This window comes from Dermochelys coriacea, chromosome 2, assembly GCF_009764565.3.
Source record: "Dermochelys coriacea isolate rDerCor1 chromosome 2, rDerCor1.pri.v4, whole genome shotgun sequence".
NCBI classification, from domain to species: domain Eukaryota; kingdom Metazoa; phylum Chordata; order Testudines; family Dermochelyidae; genus Dermochelys; species Dermochelys coriacea.
In genome coordinates, this window is record NC_050069.1 from 270,112,631 (window position 1) to 270,128,278 (window position 15,648).

Here is a 15,648-nt window from a genome sequence, read left to right on the forward strand (position 1 = left end):
GGTGCAGTTCTTAGACCTTGCCTTCTCTAACATAACCACAGCAATGGAAGGATCCAGCCTGGACACTCCACTGCAAACACTGCTCCACCTGGGGAGAGAACATACGCCCCAGGCGTTAGTCGCAGTGTTTGATGCGCTGCCAGGAGGTGCTCCAATGCTCTGGGGAGAAGTGTGGGGCAAGAACCTCTATAGACTAGAATACAGCCCCCAAACTAAAACTACAAGCACTATTGTTGTAATGCCTGTAGCCTCCTGCCTGATCTTGGAGGTCTGGTCTTCTATCCAGACATCCAGGTGCAATTTTGCTTATCTGGTAACAGTCCCAGCCAAAAAGGAGGCATGTTTGTGTGCCACAGGTTGATAGATGCACTTAGTGTGAGAGCAGGAGTGTAACATCTGGGGGACTGTCAAACAAATGCTGGGAGGGCCAAGTGAAGGCTGGACAATAGCCTGTTGGGGTTGTGAAGCCCTCTCAGCCCTTCCTCCACCTCCTCCTTAGCTGAGGAAGAGCCAGGAGCTGGCTTCCTTGTGCAGCATCCCTGCCTGTGTGTGTCCTGCCATGGGTGTGACAGGCAAAGGCCACCAGCCTCACCAAGTGAGAATTTGTGTCTCTGGGGGCCCTGAGTCTTGTGGGGGGGGGTGGGAGTGATTCTCCCCTCGAGCATGGCTGTGATTGACTGGGCTTAGGGACACCCCTCACCCCACAGGCCTACACTGGGCTTAGCCTTTAGCAGGTGGGCTGGAGGGAGCCACTAGCTCATTTCCCTTCGTTTATTGCCATGTTGGGGCCAAAGAGCCTTATTCTTGCCGAAGTTTCAGAGTAGCAGCCGTGTTAGTCTGTATTTGCAAAAAGAAAAGGAGGACCTGTGGCCCCTTAGAGACTATCCTCTCTGGTCCTTTCCTGTCCCAGGCAGGGCCAGCTCCCACTCCGGGCTCGTCCCAGGAGCAAGGGGTAGCCACAGAGAAGCTTCTTTTCCAGGCCAGCTCCGGCGCTGGGCAATGGAGGGGGGAGACCGTCCCCTGCTCTAGCCAGGGTGCAGATCCGGCCCAAGGGGTGGGTACTTTGGTTTCTTTGCTGGCCGATCTGGCTTCAGCCCGCTGCGGGGAGCGGCCCGGGGGTTCAGGGTCACACGGGGACCCCGGGGGGGGCGGTTGCGGTTAAAGGCAAACGCAGAGGCTGGGTTGCCTCTTGTTTCTCTAGGGGCAGAAGCCCCCGCTCGCCCCGGCAGCCGCTCCCGCTGCCCCCGGGGACGCTGGGCCAGCGGCGGGCCGGGCTCCGGGCACACGTGGCAGGGGCGGACCCTGGAAGCAGCGTCCGGGGCCCCGCCGCTCCCGGCCCCGCCAGCCCGGCCGCGGCTCCCGGCCTCCCTCCCTGCGCCCCGGCTGCGCTCGCTCCGCTCCGCCCGGCAGCGGGGCCGGCCCGTGGCGAGGCGGCGCCGGGACTCTGCCCAGCCCGCAGCGGGAGCGGAGCTCGGCCGGGCCGGGCCCGCTGCAGAAGCCCCGCCCGGGGGGGCCATGGCCGAGCGGGCCGCTGCCCAGGTAAGGGCCCGGCGGGCGGGGGAGCCGCGGGCCCCGGCGGCTGCTCCCGGCCCGGCTGGGGCGGCTCCGGGGGGGGGGTCGGGTGCAGCCCCCTGCGCTGCGGCCGGGCCCGGTAACCCTGGTCCGGCCCTGACTGGAGTCCGTCCAACTTGTTTTTAAACGTTTCCGGGGAGGGGGGCTCCGCAGCCCCCCGGGGAGCCTGGTGCGGAGCAGAGGTGCCCCCAGAGGTCAAAAGCGTCTCTTCAAGAGCCCCCCGGAGCCCCCCGGCTGCAGAGAAGCCCGTTCGCTCCTGTCCGCCCGCTCCGCCGGAGGAGAACCATTAACTGCTCAGGTTTCAGAGGAGCAGCCCTGTTAGTTTGTATTCCCAAAAAGAAAAGGAGGACTTGTGGCACCTGAGTCTCTAAGGTGCCACAAGTCCTCCTTTTCTTTTTATTAATTGCTCACCAGCTTTTTCTAACAGCCCCCCCCCACGTTGGAAGACGCAGCAGGTCCCCCCTGGGTGCTCGCCTCTTGCCGCTAAACGTGCCCCGTGTTTTCAGCACTTCCTCGCAGGTCAGGTTTGCCAACCCTGTGATCAGGTTTGTGGCTTTCCTCTGGACTCTTTCCAATGTGTCCACCTCCTTCCTCAGTGGTGGTGCCCAGACTTGGACCCAGAGCTCCCCCCGGCTGGGGCTGCCCAGTGTCCTGCACACCTGTTACCACACCCCAGAATCAGCTCTGCCTTTTTTGCAGCTGCAGCACATGGACAATTCCAGTTCAGTTTGTGGATTTAGGGAGGGTACAGCCAGATCTGTGAGGCTCCCCCATTCACCCACTTAGATCCCCCAGCCCCGTTCACTCTGTTCTTTCCTTCTCCCCCACTGGAAACCCCCACTCTCTCCATACGCCCACATGCCATCAGATATGGGGCGGGGGGGTGGAGGTGGAAGGACAGCCCTGCCTTTCCAAGCCCTCGTCCCCCCCTACAAAAAGATTCCTACACTTCATGTATTAAACCCTGTGGAAATTCCACAAACCAAACCTTTGTCTAACAGGGGCTGGCTGGGTAGGTGTGACCCCCTCCCCCAAGGGAAATCATAAGGAGCAAGGAAATGACAGTGTCTCAGGCTCCCCTTCACTGTACCCCACACTGCAGCTTTCCACAGACATAAGAACATAAGAGTGGCCACACTGGGTCAGACCAACGGTCCATCCAGCCCAGTATCCTCTCTACCAACAGTGGCCAATGCCAGGTGCTCCAGAGGGAGTGAACCTAACAGGTAAAGAGCAAGTGATCTCTCTCCTGCCATCCATCTCCACCCTCTGACAAACAGAGGCTAGGGACGCCATTCCTTACCCATCCTGGCTAATAGCCATTAATGGACTTAACCTCTCTCTTAAACCCTGTTATAGTCCAAGCCTTCACAACCTCCTCAGGCAAGGAGTTCCACAGGTTGACTGTGCGCTGAGTGAAGAAGAACTTCCTTTTATTTGTTTTAAATCTGCTATCCATTAATTACATTTGGTGGCCCCCAGTTCTTATATTATGGGAACAAGTAAATAACTTTTCCTTATTCACTTTCTCCACACCACTCATGATTTTATAAGTGAGAGTGACAGTGAGAGACTTGGCATCGTGGCAAGGAACGTGCTGCTCCCACCAGTGACCCAGAAATGCTCTTTGTGCACCCCATTCCTAGCATGTCTTTAACGGCAACCTTGTGCGTCCCTCATAGAGACAGGACACCCCCTCCTCCGCTGGTCCCATGAGCACGTCACAGTATCAGTGGAGGTGGTGGGGAAGGGTTTTGCGTTGTACTGGGGCAGGGGTGAAAGTAAGTCTAGAGACTTACCGGTACAGGGTTGGTCTGGGACCGGCTCTGGCGCCCGGATGGGGTGGGGCCTTGGGCAGAAGGGGCAGGGCTGGGGGAGGTCAGAGCCAGCCCCGGCCCACCCTGTACCAGCAAGTGCCTCCTTCCCCCTCCCCAGGGTAACAGCGGCAGCCGGGGGCTCTGGCAGTGGTTTAAAGGGCCCAGGGTGGTAGCGACGGTTGAGCCCTGGGCCCTTTATATCATCCCCAGAGCCCCGCCGCCGCTTCCCCAGGGCTCCAGCAGCAGGGCTCCGGCTGCCACTACCACCCCGGGCCCTTTAAATCTTCCCCGGAGCCTGCCGGAGCCCTGGGGAAGTGGCGACGGGGCTTCGGGGACGATTTAAAGGGCCCGGGGCTCGACCGTCGCTACCACCCTGGGCCCTTTAAATCGCTGCCCCAGCCCCGCCGCTGCTACCCCAGGGCTCCAGCAATGGGGCTCTGGCAGCAATTTAAAGGGCTGGGGGCTCCAGCCGCTGCTGGGAGCTGCAGGCTCTTTAAATTGCGCCTGGGGAAGCCGATCCACCCCGGTACGGCGCACCGGCTCTTGCTGGCTTACTTTCACCTCTGTACTGGGGGAGGAATGTGTTGTGCGTCTCCACAAGGGAATTCCGTCTGCTGACGCAGGGCTGGGCGCTTAGCGGAAGTGCACTGTGTGGACGGCAGATTCAGAGGAGGCCTTTGGTCTTTCCTGGCTTTTCAGGGCTGGCTCTCTGGGGCATCTCACACTTGCTCAGCCTCAGTCCCTTTTAAGTGGAGTTTCGCTTGTGGAATAACGAGTCCCCCAGCTCCACTTACGTTTCTGTCCTTGCATACAGGCTCCAGAATGGGACTCGGAGTCAAAGCGCCCAATGCCTTTACAATCCCGCTCTGACCCCAGACAGACTTCTGAGAGGGAGAGCCAGCTGCAGCCGGCAAAGCTTTCCATGTGGCCTGCAGTAGCCGCAATCCAAGCTGTGGACAGGACGGTGGATTCCCATGCCACGCGGTTGCTGACTCTGGAGAGGAGAGTGGGAACAGCTGAGAAGAAATTAGTCGATTGTGAGAAAACGGTGATGCAATTTGAAAGCCAGCTGGAGAGTAAGTGGGCTGCGCTGGGAACTCTGATCCAGGGGTATGGACGGCTGCTGAGGAGGCTGGAGAACATGGAGAACCTGCTGAAGAACAGGAACTTCTGGATCCTGAGACTCCCCCCAGGCACTAGGGGGGAGGTCCCCAAGGTAACGATACCCCAGCTGGCGCCGAGGGGCAGAACTAAATCATGTGCAGAGATTTTCATGAGTCGGTGCCTAAAGCTGGGTTCCTACCTTCATATTTAGGCAATGAATAAGTGGCCTGATTCTCCAAGTGCTGAGCGTCCCGCCGCTCCCATTGGAGTGTGCTTAGCACTCTGGAAAATTGGAGTATTTATTCATTGCCTAAATATTGCCCCTTTTTGACCTGTGTGGCTAGTCAAAGTGAAAGGCCCTGGGGATGTTCCTGCTAGAATTTTATATTGATGATATTTTCTTTGATGTAATGCTGTTTATTTACAAGGAAGATACAAAGTTCTGCTTCTCCCAACACAGGAGAGGAACCAAAGGCTAAAAGAGTGTCTTCTTAGCTTATAGCTCCAAGCCTCTGTAGCCAGCACCAGAGCCAAAATCTCTCTCTAGGCTTTTCTAGGGTCCAACACCAACTCATGTTCCCGACCACCAAGCTGCTACTCGCTGGCTTTCTCCCTCCTCAGTGTTGTCATTTCTGAGTATTACACGCTCACGTGTGCCCCTTCTCCCACACATTCATAACCCCTTTTGTCTTTGGTGGAGATTTTGGGATTAATTTCCCCTGATCGTTCTGTTAATTTAAAGAAGTGTTTACATCCAGTGTCAGTAGTTGGTGACCTCTGCAGTCACCATACCTCTAGGCATAACAGGGTGAATGTCTGAGCTGAGGGGTCTGTGTATACTGGAACTGTTACTGTGCCACAGCTGCAGCAGTGTAGACGCTCATTACTGCGACGGAAGGGGTTCATCCATCACTGTAGTATAATCCAGCTCTCCAAGAGGTGGTGGCTAAGTCGACAGAAGAATTCTGGGGTTTAGAGGTCGGTGTGAATTTTTCACAGCCCTGAGTGACGAAATTAGGTCGACCTAAGTTTTAGGTATAGACCAGGCCTTGCTTTAGACATCCACTTTTGAAACTCGTGGCCTCTTTCTCAGGTCAGTCTATTGAAAGATTTCTTTTCCCGTTGACATTCCATCTCCGCAGCAAGATTTCCCCAGTCAGGGCCGCACGCTGGAGCGTGATTGCTTGTCTCTATTCTGGAAGGACCAGAGTATGTTCTAACCAAGTTACAGAAACATGCTACAATAGCGCACAGGCGAATTGTGTTGACATGCTGCTCTGACGCTGTGTTGGCTGATCCTTATTCACTGGCCTAAAATGGTTTGGATGAAGAGAGTGATGTGATCTGGCTGCCAACCTGTGTGACGGTGCCTAAAATCACACTGGTTAGGAACATCGTGGCTGCGCTGGGCCCATTCCCTCCCCGCTGCAACTCCGTGGTGTCAGCGCACAGTGATCAGCGCTCAGGCTCCATATCAGAGTCCAGGGTTCAAATGTCTGCAGGGGAGGAAGGACAGCCTAGGGCATCGGGCACTGAGTTGGGACTCAGGAGACCTGGGCTCAGTCCCAGGCTTCTTATGTGTCCTGGGGCAAGTCACTTAGCCTGTGTGTGTCTCAGTTTCCCATCTGTACAATGGGCATAACAGCACTGCCCTGCCTCACAGGCCTATTGTGAGGCTACACACATCCGACTGTGAAGTGTGGAGATACAATGGTGACAAGGCCATATAGGTACTTTGCTTAGGTTCAGATGTTGCTCCATATTTGCAGCCTCTGAGAACAAATTCTGTAGGCAAAACCTGAGCAAAGAGTTGCTCCACAGGGACCTCCTAGCTCAGTTAATTGCTGGGGCTAGATGGTCTCCTTTGGATCAGTACTCCAAGAGTACTGCTTCTGCAATAGCATCTTCCCAGTTCCTGAAACCTGCCGAGGACCCGGGAAGGGCCTCCCCTGTGAAAGGGGGATCTGGGTGCAGCTGCAGATGTGGAGTCCATAGTAGCATTTGAGCTGTACTGCCTGGTACCTGGAGAGCGGGATGGAAGCTCCAGCACTGATCCTGGGGGAGAGCCACATGTGGCATGGATGGAGAGGGGGAAGCAGTCTCTGCTCTACCCCTACGCCTGACTAAACATTCTGATTTTCCTTTCCAGCTCTGCCGGTGCAGGGGTGGGGAAAGCATAGCCTCCTGCAGCTCTAGCTGTGACGTCTGGGTGTTTTTACATGAAACCCATTTCTAATCATTTCCCTAGTAATAGCCAGGCAAAATTAATCCTCCCCATCTCTCCTGATTCATATGACAAGTGGGATTGACCCAGGAGGTACTGAGTGTGCATCGCTTGTGATTCCAGGTGCCGGTGACGTTCGATGATGTCTCTGTCTATTTCAACGAGCCGGAGTGGGGGAGTTTAGAGGAATGGCAGAAGGAGCTTTACAAGAACATGATGAAGGGGAATTATGAGGCCCTGATCTCCCTGGGTAATTTTTTTTCTTCACTCGCTTAAGAGAAGCTGTGAGATCGCTGAAGGTAGAGTTAGCTCCAGCTCAAGTTTATTCTCCAATTCCTTTCATTCCTGGTGGATCAGTAGGTAAAATCCTTGTAGTGCGGGTCTTTGACTGACGGTGCATTTCAAAAAGAAATTAAAATACACAGTGTTGTTCCTTATTGCTCCACCTCCAGTGCTTTCTACATGTGGCCTAGATGGTGGGTGTATTCAGTTGTGCATATTCTACACATGCACAGAAACTCTGGTGCTGTTGCATTAATGTCAGATCTCCTGACTGAAGACAGAAGTTGTGTCTGAGCTAATGGAAACCTTTGCAGTCCCAAATGAACATAGTGACATGGTGTAGCTGGAGGTCTCGCCATTTCATCTATGAGCTTCACTCCCACTCACTCCTTGGCCTCTCAGCTTGAATGGCCAGTTACTAGTTCTAACTGAGAAGATGGGTTCTGTGATTGGGCTGCATGGAGACCCCAAGTCGTATTACGCAGGTAGTTCCCAACCAGCTGCCAGAGGGCAATGGCTTGTGTTCCCTACTGACCTGAGCTGGATTTGAACCAGTCACCTAGAAGAGAGATTCCGTGTCCTATCACTAATTGTGTGGACCATCCAGCTCCAACTCTAGATACTGGACAAAATTCAGTGCTGGTGTGTGTGGGTACCTGTAACAGGGTGGACTAGATCAGGAGGAGGCCTCACAGCCCTGCCTCACCCCTCCCTGGAAAAGAGAAGAAGAGACTTCCTTCAGGTAGCCTAGAGTGGCTGCAAGGGAAGCAGCCAATCGGGGCCGGAAGGACCATATAAAAGGGAGCAGAAGAGGATGAGCAGTCAGTTGCTGCCTGGAGCTGGAAGATGAAAACCTGGGTTCCTGGCTGGCTGGAAGAGCAGCAGGACCATGGACAGCTCACTGCAGGCAGGACTGAGCCCAGGGAAGTATGCTTGCAGGGACCGGGGGAACAAGAGGTGCTCCTGGCTGGCTGCAGGGGCTGTAAGGGCTAAGACAGGTAGTTACTGGCAGGGATCGGGGAAGTGAGGGAATCGCTACTGACTGGCTACCAGGACTCAATTAAGACAGGCTACAGAGAGCTGGCCCAGGGAAACGCAGGTCGTTAAAGGGATGTGGCATGTGGCTGATACTTAGAGGGTCCCTGGGTTAGGACCTGGAGGGCTGCAGGACATTTTGGACTAATACCCCAGAAAGGGTCCGTTTGCACCTTGACTGTGTGAGACTCGGGCAGAGGACTGAGTCCTGAACACCTGCCTGACAAGCACAGCAGCCAACGGGGGACGTAGTGAGCTGAGAAATTGAGGAAAAACTGCAGCCATGCACACACTCAGCCAGTGGGTGTTCACGAGACAAGGGTGCCACCCCATTACAGTGCCACTCCCCTTTACCCCAGTGGGTTCTGAGTGACCAGCTGCATTGAGACAGATGCAAATGGTGTCCGAAGTTAACCGGTAACCCTGGCGGCCCTGCATCGGGCCGGCTGGGCTGGGCCGTGCCTAGCCTGCTGGCGGGCTCCCAGGCCCTGGCCGTGCTGTGCCGCGCCTAGCCGGCCGGCCGGACCCCTGGCCATGCCGTACCCAAGGCCCGGCTGGATTTGCCCAAGTCCCCGCTGTGCCAGGCCCGCCCAGCTACCTTAGTTAATCACTTCAAATAATTGTAATCATTTAACTGGTTAACTTTTTTAACCAATATTTGCAACCCTAATACATATTATGTAATTAGTAGGAAGGAAAGGAATAATCCCGGGGGTTGACAGTGGACAGCAAATTCGATACCCCAAATGCACTGCCCAGTTTGCCCCAGGTTTTCCTTGGCTAAGATCCTGCACCTGAAATGTCAGGACATAACTGTACTTTGTGTGTCAGAGAACAGCCCCAGTGTCCCCAGACTCCCTGGCGCCGTTGTATTGGAGTATAAATAGTGTCCAAATTAACCTGTCTGCCCCTCTGCAGGTGGCTCCCTGCTCGACTTCTTGGTGCTTAATAAATAGGCACGTGGATTAATACTTCCTGTGCCCACGGCAGCCCCTTCCCTTAGGAAGAGTCAGAAAGCCCCACCCATCAGAGGAACAACACCCTCCCCGGTGCAGCTTCTCTTCACATGACCTGTCACCCTCAGCAGTCGGGGTTTGGGTATTTCAAACCATCGATAATGGTCTGTAATGAGTATCCCACTGTGTGAATCAAACCCTAGAGCTTCTCTCTCCATCTGCAGACTATGCCATCTCCAAACCTGACCACCTATCCCCGATTGAACGAGGGGAGGAGCCGGGTATCTGGGATCAGGGACGTTCAGAGGAGAGCGAGATCCCTGCAGACCCCAGCCCAGGTACCTTGAAACAGGTCAGAAATGAGCCCCGAGGCCTCTCGTTTCAGCTGGGTTCCCAGGGGTCCCGTTCCACTGACTGCCATGGCTGGAGGTGTGACTGCCTGGCGAATGTGCACAAGGCGTGAAGTCAAATGGCTCGGTCCAGTGAACGCTTCACAAGCTCTTTCATTCCCTCTGTTTCAATGGGCACTTTTCTGACACTTGTGCCAGGGACAGGAGAGAAGAGAGAAGACCTCTCTGGGAGGAGCAAGTGGGAAAAGGGGTCCTTTGAGAACCCAAAGCCCGGAACAATCCAGGGGCAGTTACACAATTTAACCCTGGGTGCTGCAGAACGTCCCCTGTCCTGAACGGGCTCTGAGACCGGACAGCTCGTCCAGCCCCCGGGGGAAACACTAGAACGAAGGGAAGCTGAAATTCTAGCAAGCTCTCAGAACGTGCAGCTCTTCCCCATAGGTGGATTTCTGTTGTCCTTGTCCCTGGCAAGTGCCATCTGCAGCTCTCCCCCCATCCCACCACGGCCCCCCGCCCCCTTCCTGACCATTCTGGCATCGACCCCATCTGCAGCCCTCCATTTCCCCTCCCACCAGAGCCGCGCTAGTGTCTGTTCAGAGCAGCCCCCTCTGAAAACCAGTGCTGGGCAGAGATGGGTTTGAAGCTCCTTGGCCCAGCTCTCAGTGGGGAGGAGAAACGCGCAGGGTGTCTCTGCGTTCAGGCTGGAAGGGGGAAGTGCCAGCCAAGGAGCTGTACCCGCGCGAGTTCTGATCAAACGAGCAGGCTAACAATAGAAGTGTAGCCGTGGGGGTGCGCAGCGGGAGGGACTAGCCGCCCCACGTACGATCTCATCTGAGCCATTACAGATGTACTTGGGGCAGCCAGCCCCTCCCACCGCCACAGCTACACGTCCAGCTCGAAAGTCGACGTACCCTTAATACCCTTGGCTGGGATTTGGTAAACAGTCTAGCGACTTCGGGCTCCCACCTACAGTCCATGGGAACTGGGTGCCCAACTCCCCTAGGCTCCTCTGAAAATCTGAGCCCTTCTCTTTCCTGTGAACAGAACCCCCCATTTCTGCACCAGACATTTCACTGTGGATTAACCAGGAGGAGGAGGATCCAGGCTGCAGGGGCCAAGGGGGCTCTGGGGAAAACGAAATCAGTGGAAGCCCCTGCTCGGGTGAGTAATGGATTTCACCATCTCGGAGCTGCTGAGCGCAGTGATCACACCGGAGCTCTTATCTCTGCGCCCAGCCGTCTCCAGGAACCAGCCGCCGTTTCCTCGCCCTCTGGGCAGACTGTCGCCGACGTCTGCATTGCGGTACCCGACTTTTGCTGGCTTGTCCCCCTGCCTTTCAGTAGCACACAGCCTGCCTTTGCCTCGCCCCGTGTGGGGCTGGCAGGGCCCTGGGGGTGCTGGCAGGGAGCAGCCCCTCTGCCCATGAGCTGGGACGGGACCTGCCCTGCATGCAGAGGATGCTGTCTCACTTCCTTGCCTCCAGCGTGGGAGCCTGACCCGTCTGGCCGTTAGTGCACGTGCTCTGCGTTCATTAAGCCCAGCAGGGTGGGGGTGTCCCTTAGTGTTCTGGCCGTTCAGCAAATCGCCTCCTTTGGAGCCGCCCACACTTGTCTTTGGGCGGAGGAGGGGTCCAAAGTGAAGGTGGTCAGGCCTGAGCTCGGTGTTCGGCTCCGGCCGAGAGTGGGGAACGCGGTGTAATCCTCTTTGCCCTGATCAGAGTTTCAGATTGTCCCCCCCGATGCCGTGTCCTGGGTTAAACGAGAGGAGGAGCCGTGTGCACAGGATCGGCCGGTCTCTGCAGAAAGCAGAACCCCTGCAGGCCCCAGCCCTGGTGAGTAGCAGCCAAGACCACTGGGCACAGGGCGTGAGGGGACGAGCGGGGAATCCAGCCGGACCGTTTTACAATTTCTGCTCATCTGGTCTCAACTTCTAACATGTTGTTAGTTTACAGGCCGCAAGCCAGCCACTCGCACCCCCTCCTGGCCTGCCACCCCCAGTCCCATCGCTGAGCAGCCTCCTTTCCCTCTTTGGGTAGTCTGAGCGCTGGTCTTAGCCCCTTGTTTTCAGCTGCCTCTTGATCCTCACAAACACCTTTTGTATCCATTAAAAAGAAACGTCTTCTCTCCTCCAGCAAAGAGCCAGTGCTGGCTTTAAACCCCTAACTCAGGGGTTAAGTGGGAGTAGAAACCAAACTGGAACGTAATCCCACAGGGGTGGAAGGGACCTCTGGGACCTGGAGTCCAGTCCCTGCTATCGCCGGCCACCCCAGCATGGAACCCCGTTCAGAAACTTATCAAGCTCCATCTTCAAACCCCTTTTTCTTGCCTCCGCTTCTGTTGGGAGCCCCTTCCGGGACGTCTGTCCCCTGATGGTTAGAACCCGTCTGCTAATTCCCAGCCTGCTCTTCCCTGTGAACAGAATCTCCTGCTCCAGCGCCTGACCTTTCCCCCTGGGTTAAACCGGAGCCAGAGCCGTGTGTGGGGACTCAGCCGGCTTTGGAGCAAAGGGGGCTCCCTGCAGAGCCCAGCGCAGGTGAGTATTGGAGAGAAACCGCTCGGAACCAGTGAGTGACGAAAGGAGCTGGTCAGATCCAACTTCCAGCGCATTGCGACTGCAAACGGGCCGCCGGGATCATCAGGCCCCTCCCACCCCCTCCAGCACGGCCCCTCTGCCGGAGGGAGGGGGGTGGCGTAGGCCTGGCCATTCCAGCCTCACTCCACCTGGGGAATTCCCAGCAGGCCAGGTAAGGCTGCTGTGCAAACCCAGAGTAGCTGAAAGCAGCCTCATGGCTGGTGATCTCAAGGCCCAGGTCCAACCCCAGCATCGCAGTGAGACGGGGAAAACTTCCCCTCTGCCCTTCTCTAGGGGGAACAACGGATTTATCGACCCCGAAGCGAGGCAGAGCCCGGTCCCGTAAACCAGCACCTTGATGAGTGTCCCTGCTCGCTCCCCACGGCCAACTTTCTGGGACTTGATTCCAAAGCTGGAGCCCCTGAATTGCAGAATTCCTTCCCTCCCCGGCAGGTGACGTGAATAACGGCTGCTTTCTTGTGCCCCGGCAGGTGACGAGATCCCGCTCCAACTTGCAGAGGAGCATCGTGCTGAGGAGGGGGGCGAGGGCCCAGGCCCCCCTGGGGCAGTTTGCGCAACATCCAAAGGGACCGGGGTCCAGAGCGCTGGCGAGGGCCCTGTGGCTCGGCAGAGAGGCGTCCTAGGGAGGTTGGCTCAGGGCAAGAGGGGCATTGGGGAGCTCAGAGCGGCCGGGGGCCAGCAGAGAGCCATGAGGGGCGAGCGACCCATCCCGTGTCCCGAGCGTGGGAAGTGCTTGTGGCAGAAGCAGTCGCTGCTGAGCCCCAAGAGGAGCCAGTTGGCGGAGAAACCCACCAAGTGCAGGGAGTGCGGTGAGAGCGTCGGCCGGATTCAGTGCTGCCTCCAGCACCAGCATATGCCCCCGGGCAAGCTGCCCTTGACCTGCGCCGAGTGCCGGAAGCGCTTCCGCAAGAAGCGGCCCCTGCTCTTTCCCCCGGAGCCGCACCCGGCCGAGCAGCCCTTCTCCTGCCCCATCTGCGGCAAGGCCTTCAGCCAGCGGGACACGCTCCTGGCTCACCAGAAGACCCACCTCTGAGAGCACAAGTCCGTGTGCGCTGCCTGCAGCAAGGGCTTTGTCACTGAGGAGCACACGCAGAACCAGTGGGCGCCCGCCATGGGGGGCTGGCCCCACCAGTGCAGGAGGGGCTTCGCTTACCTGTGCCTCCTGGCCAAGCACCAGTGGGTCCCTCCAAGGGCACTCAGTGTGGACGGGGCTTTGCCCACCAGGACAGCCTGGCCCAGCACCAGAGGACTAACGTCTCCTGCATGAGCCTGCCGAGGGCACCATGGGGCTGGCAGCGGGGAGCCAGGGCCTCTTGCGCTGCACCGGCCCCTGAGCTGGGCTTGGCAACCCAACCCCCTAAGCGCCCGGTGCCCCAGCTCTCCCCGCTTTGCACTGAGAGCAGTGAGTGCCGTGAGCCCTCCACACCTCTGACTATCCCCCAGGCAGGGGATTTGGTGCGTGTGGAAGATGCCAGGTTAAGCAGGGCTGGACAGTGACGGTCTCCGTCCCCAGAGCAGGCCTGGCACGTGTAGTGACCACACCAGCATCCCCACCAGGTCCTTCCGTTCAGGGGTGGATGGGTCGTTCCTAACCACGGAGACTCCGGTGCGGGTCTGGCTCACACGCTCTGCCTGTTGGTAACTGGACGGTCTGACCAACGGGCATTGTTGGAAATGGCTGATGATAATGATGTTTGGCCGGTACTGACCTGGGACCAGGTCACAGGTGTAAAGCGCCATCCCTTGTGACCAGTCCTCCCTGCTCCCAGCCACTTGGCCACTCCGAAGTCATTGAGGCATGAGATCACGCACAGTGGAGAGCAACCACGTGTGTGCACCGAGTGTGGGAAAAGCTCCCGGTATGAGCATCTCCTGGTTACCTGCTGAAAGTCACAGCAAGGTGAGCTCCTCCTCAGGGACGGGCACCTGGGCCTGCAGCAGGGAATTAAACGTGGGCCCCTCTATTCCAAAGCAGAACAGGATTGGTTGCTCAGCTGTTGTGGTTTGACGGTAGAAATATCACAGCTGTTACCGGCTCAGATACAGCCCAGGAATTTAACTCTCGGCGCTGGGAGAATCCAGAGGGCGTAGTTCTCCACTGCCTTGCACCCTGTGCAGTCTTTTCCCCCGTGCAAAGTGGGTGCAGAACGCTTCCGGATCAGCTTGCTGCAGCCTCTCCCTCTGGGCCAGTGTCAATGAGAGCAGAGGGTGCAAGGCAGTGGGGGGACAGGCCCTGAGTTGCAGTCATGGATGGCTCTCCTCCAGTGAAGACAGCTAGGTTGGGATTTTCATAACAGCCTTTGGGAATTAGGTGCTTAAATTGTATTCAGAGTCAATGGGAGCTGGGCACCAAGCTCCCTTAAGGGGCCCGAGGCTTGGAGCTTAACTTGTTTCTAGAACAGGGGTCGGCAACCTGCAGCATGCATGCCAAAGGCGGCACGCGAGCTGATTTTTACTGGCACACTGCTGCCAGCCAGGGTCCAGCCGCCGGCCCCGCTCAGCCTGCTGCCTGCCTGGGCGAACGGAACCCCAAGCCGGCCGCGGGCTGAGCTGGGCCAGCGGCCAGGACCCCAGCTGGCAGGAGCTGGCAGAACCCTAGACTGGCAGCGGGTGAGCCGCTGACTGTCTGGGGTTCTGGCCGCCACCCCACTCAGCCCACTGACCGTCTGGGGTTCTGGCTGCCGGCCCTTTGCTAGCTGGGGTCCTGGCCGCTGGCCCAGCTCAGCCCGCGGCCGGCTTGGGATACTAGCCGCCCAACCCACTCACCTCGCTGCTGATCTGGGGTTCCAGCTACCCGGCCCCCTGCCAGCCGGGGTCCTGGCCGCCAGGCCCGCTCAGTCCGCTGCCGGTCTGGGGTTCTGTTGGTGGGGGCCCTGTAAATGTAAAATGTATTACTGGTACACGAAACCTTAAATTAATGAAGACTTGGCACACCGCTTCTCAAAGGTTGCTGACCCCTGTTCTAGAACGTTAGGTTTGGATTGAAACATAAATCCTTGATGCTGCTGGTCCTACTCCACATTCCTACCTGCTTAAGGGAAGTGGCAACATACACAGCGAAATGTCAGAATAAGCTGGGTTTTTAAAATTACTTTCAAAACACTGCTTTTGGCTGCCTGTCTTCTCCGAGCTCCACAGCTCAGCCTATTACCAGCCTGGTGTGGGCTTCTCTTCTGCCTTGGTTCACGCATCGACATATTTATTCTACATCACAGATCCGGGCTGCTGAGGTTTTTCTTTAGTTTCATTTGAGAGGCTTTGGGCGCATTTAGGAACTGATGCTCTGACACCCAAAATACACTGGGGTTTCCTTTTCAGGAGGAGTCAGGGGAAGAGAATCCCCTTCCCATGATTTCCAGGAACAAAAGGCTGCAGTAAACCTGTCTGCTCCAGAAACATGTAAAGAGCAGCTTGGTAGAAATGGGGGTTTTCTAAAGTCTGTAAATAAAATTGCACAAGCTAATTCCATGGGTCTTGGCTCCTTTCTGTCCTCCTGCAGCAGAGGGAAGAAGAGTGTTGTGGTCTCTAAATAACAGGGACTGGGGAGTGTACAGTTTGCTACAGATACTCAGATGAACTCCAGCCCTGCCCTGTGCAGGTGGAACCCTGCTGAATTCTGTGGCCCACTGTGGACAGCTGAAACAGGTGTCGATGGCCCCTATTAGTGCCAGGACAGGAGTGGGAGCTGGATCCGCTTTGCACCCAGAAAAATGGAG

The 15,648-nt window shown here is 56.9% G+C and overlaps 1 protein-coding gene across 1 annotated transcript; it reads left to right on the forward strand.

Moving 5' to 3' along the window:
• Window positions 1-1,310: 1,310 nt before the first annotated feature.
• Window positions 1,311-15,395, forward strand: LOC119850783 (zinc finger protein 282-like). Its single transcript, XM_038389350.2, has 8 exons — window positions 1,311-1,539; window positions 4,204-4,605; window positions 6,841-6,967; window positions 9,215-9,328; window positions 10,385-10,501; window positions 11,058-11,171; window positions 11,759-11,872; window positions 12,403-15,395. The coding sequence occupies exons 1-8, from the start codon at window positions 1,516-1,518 to the stop codon at window positions 12,963-12,965; spliced, it is 1,575 nt and encodes a 524-aa protein (XP_038245278.1). The 5' UTR covers window positions 1,311-1,515; the 3' UTR covers window positions 12,966-15,395.
• The last annotated feature ends 253 nt before the right edge of the window (window positions 15,396-15,648 follow it).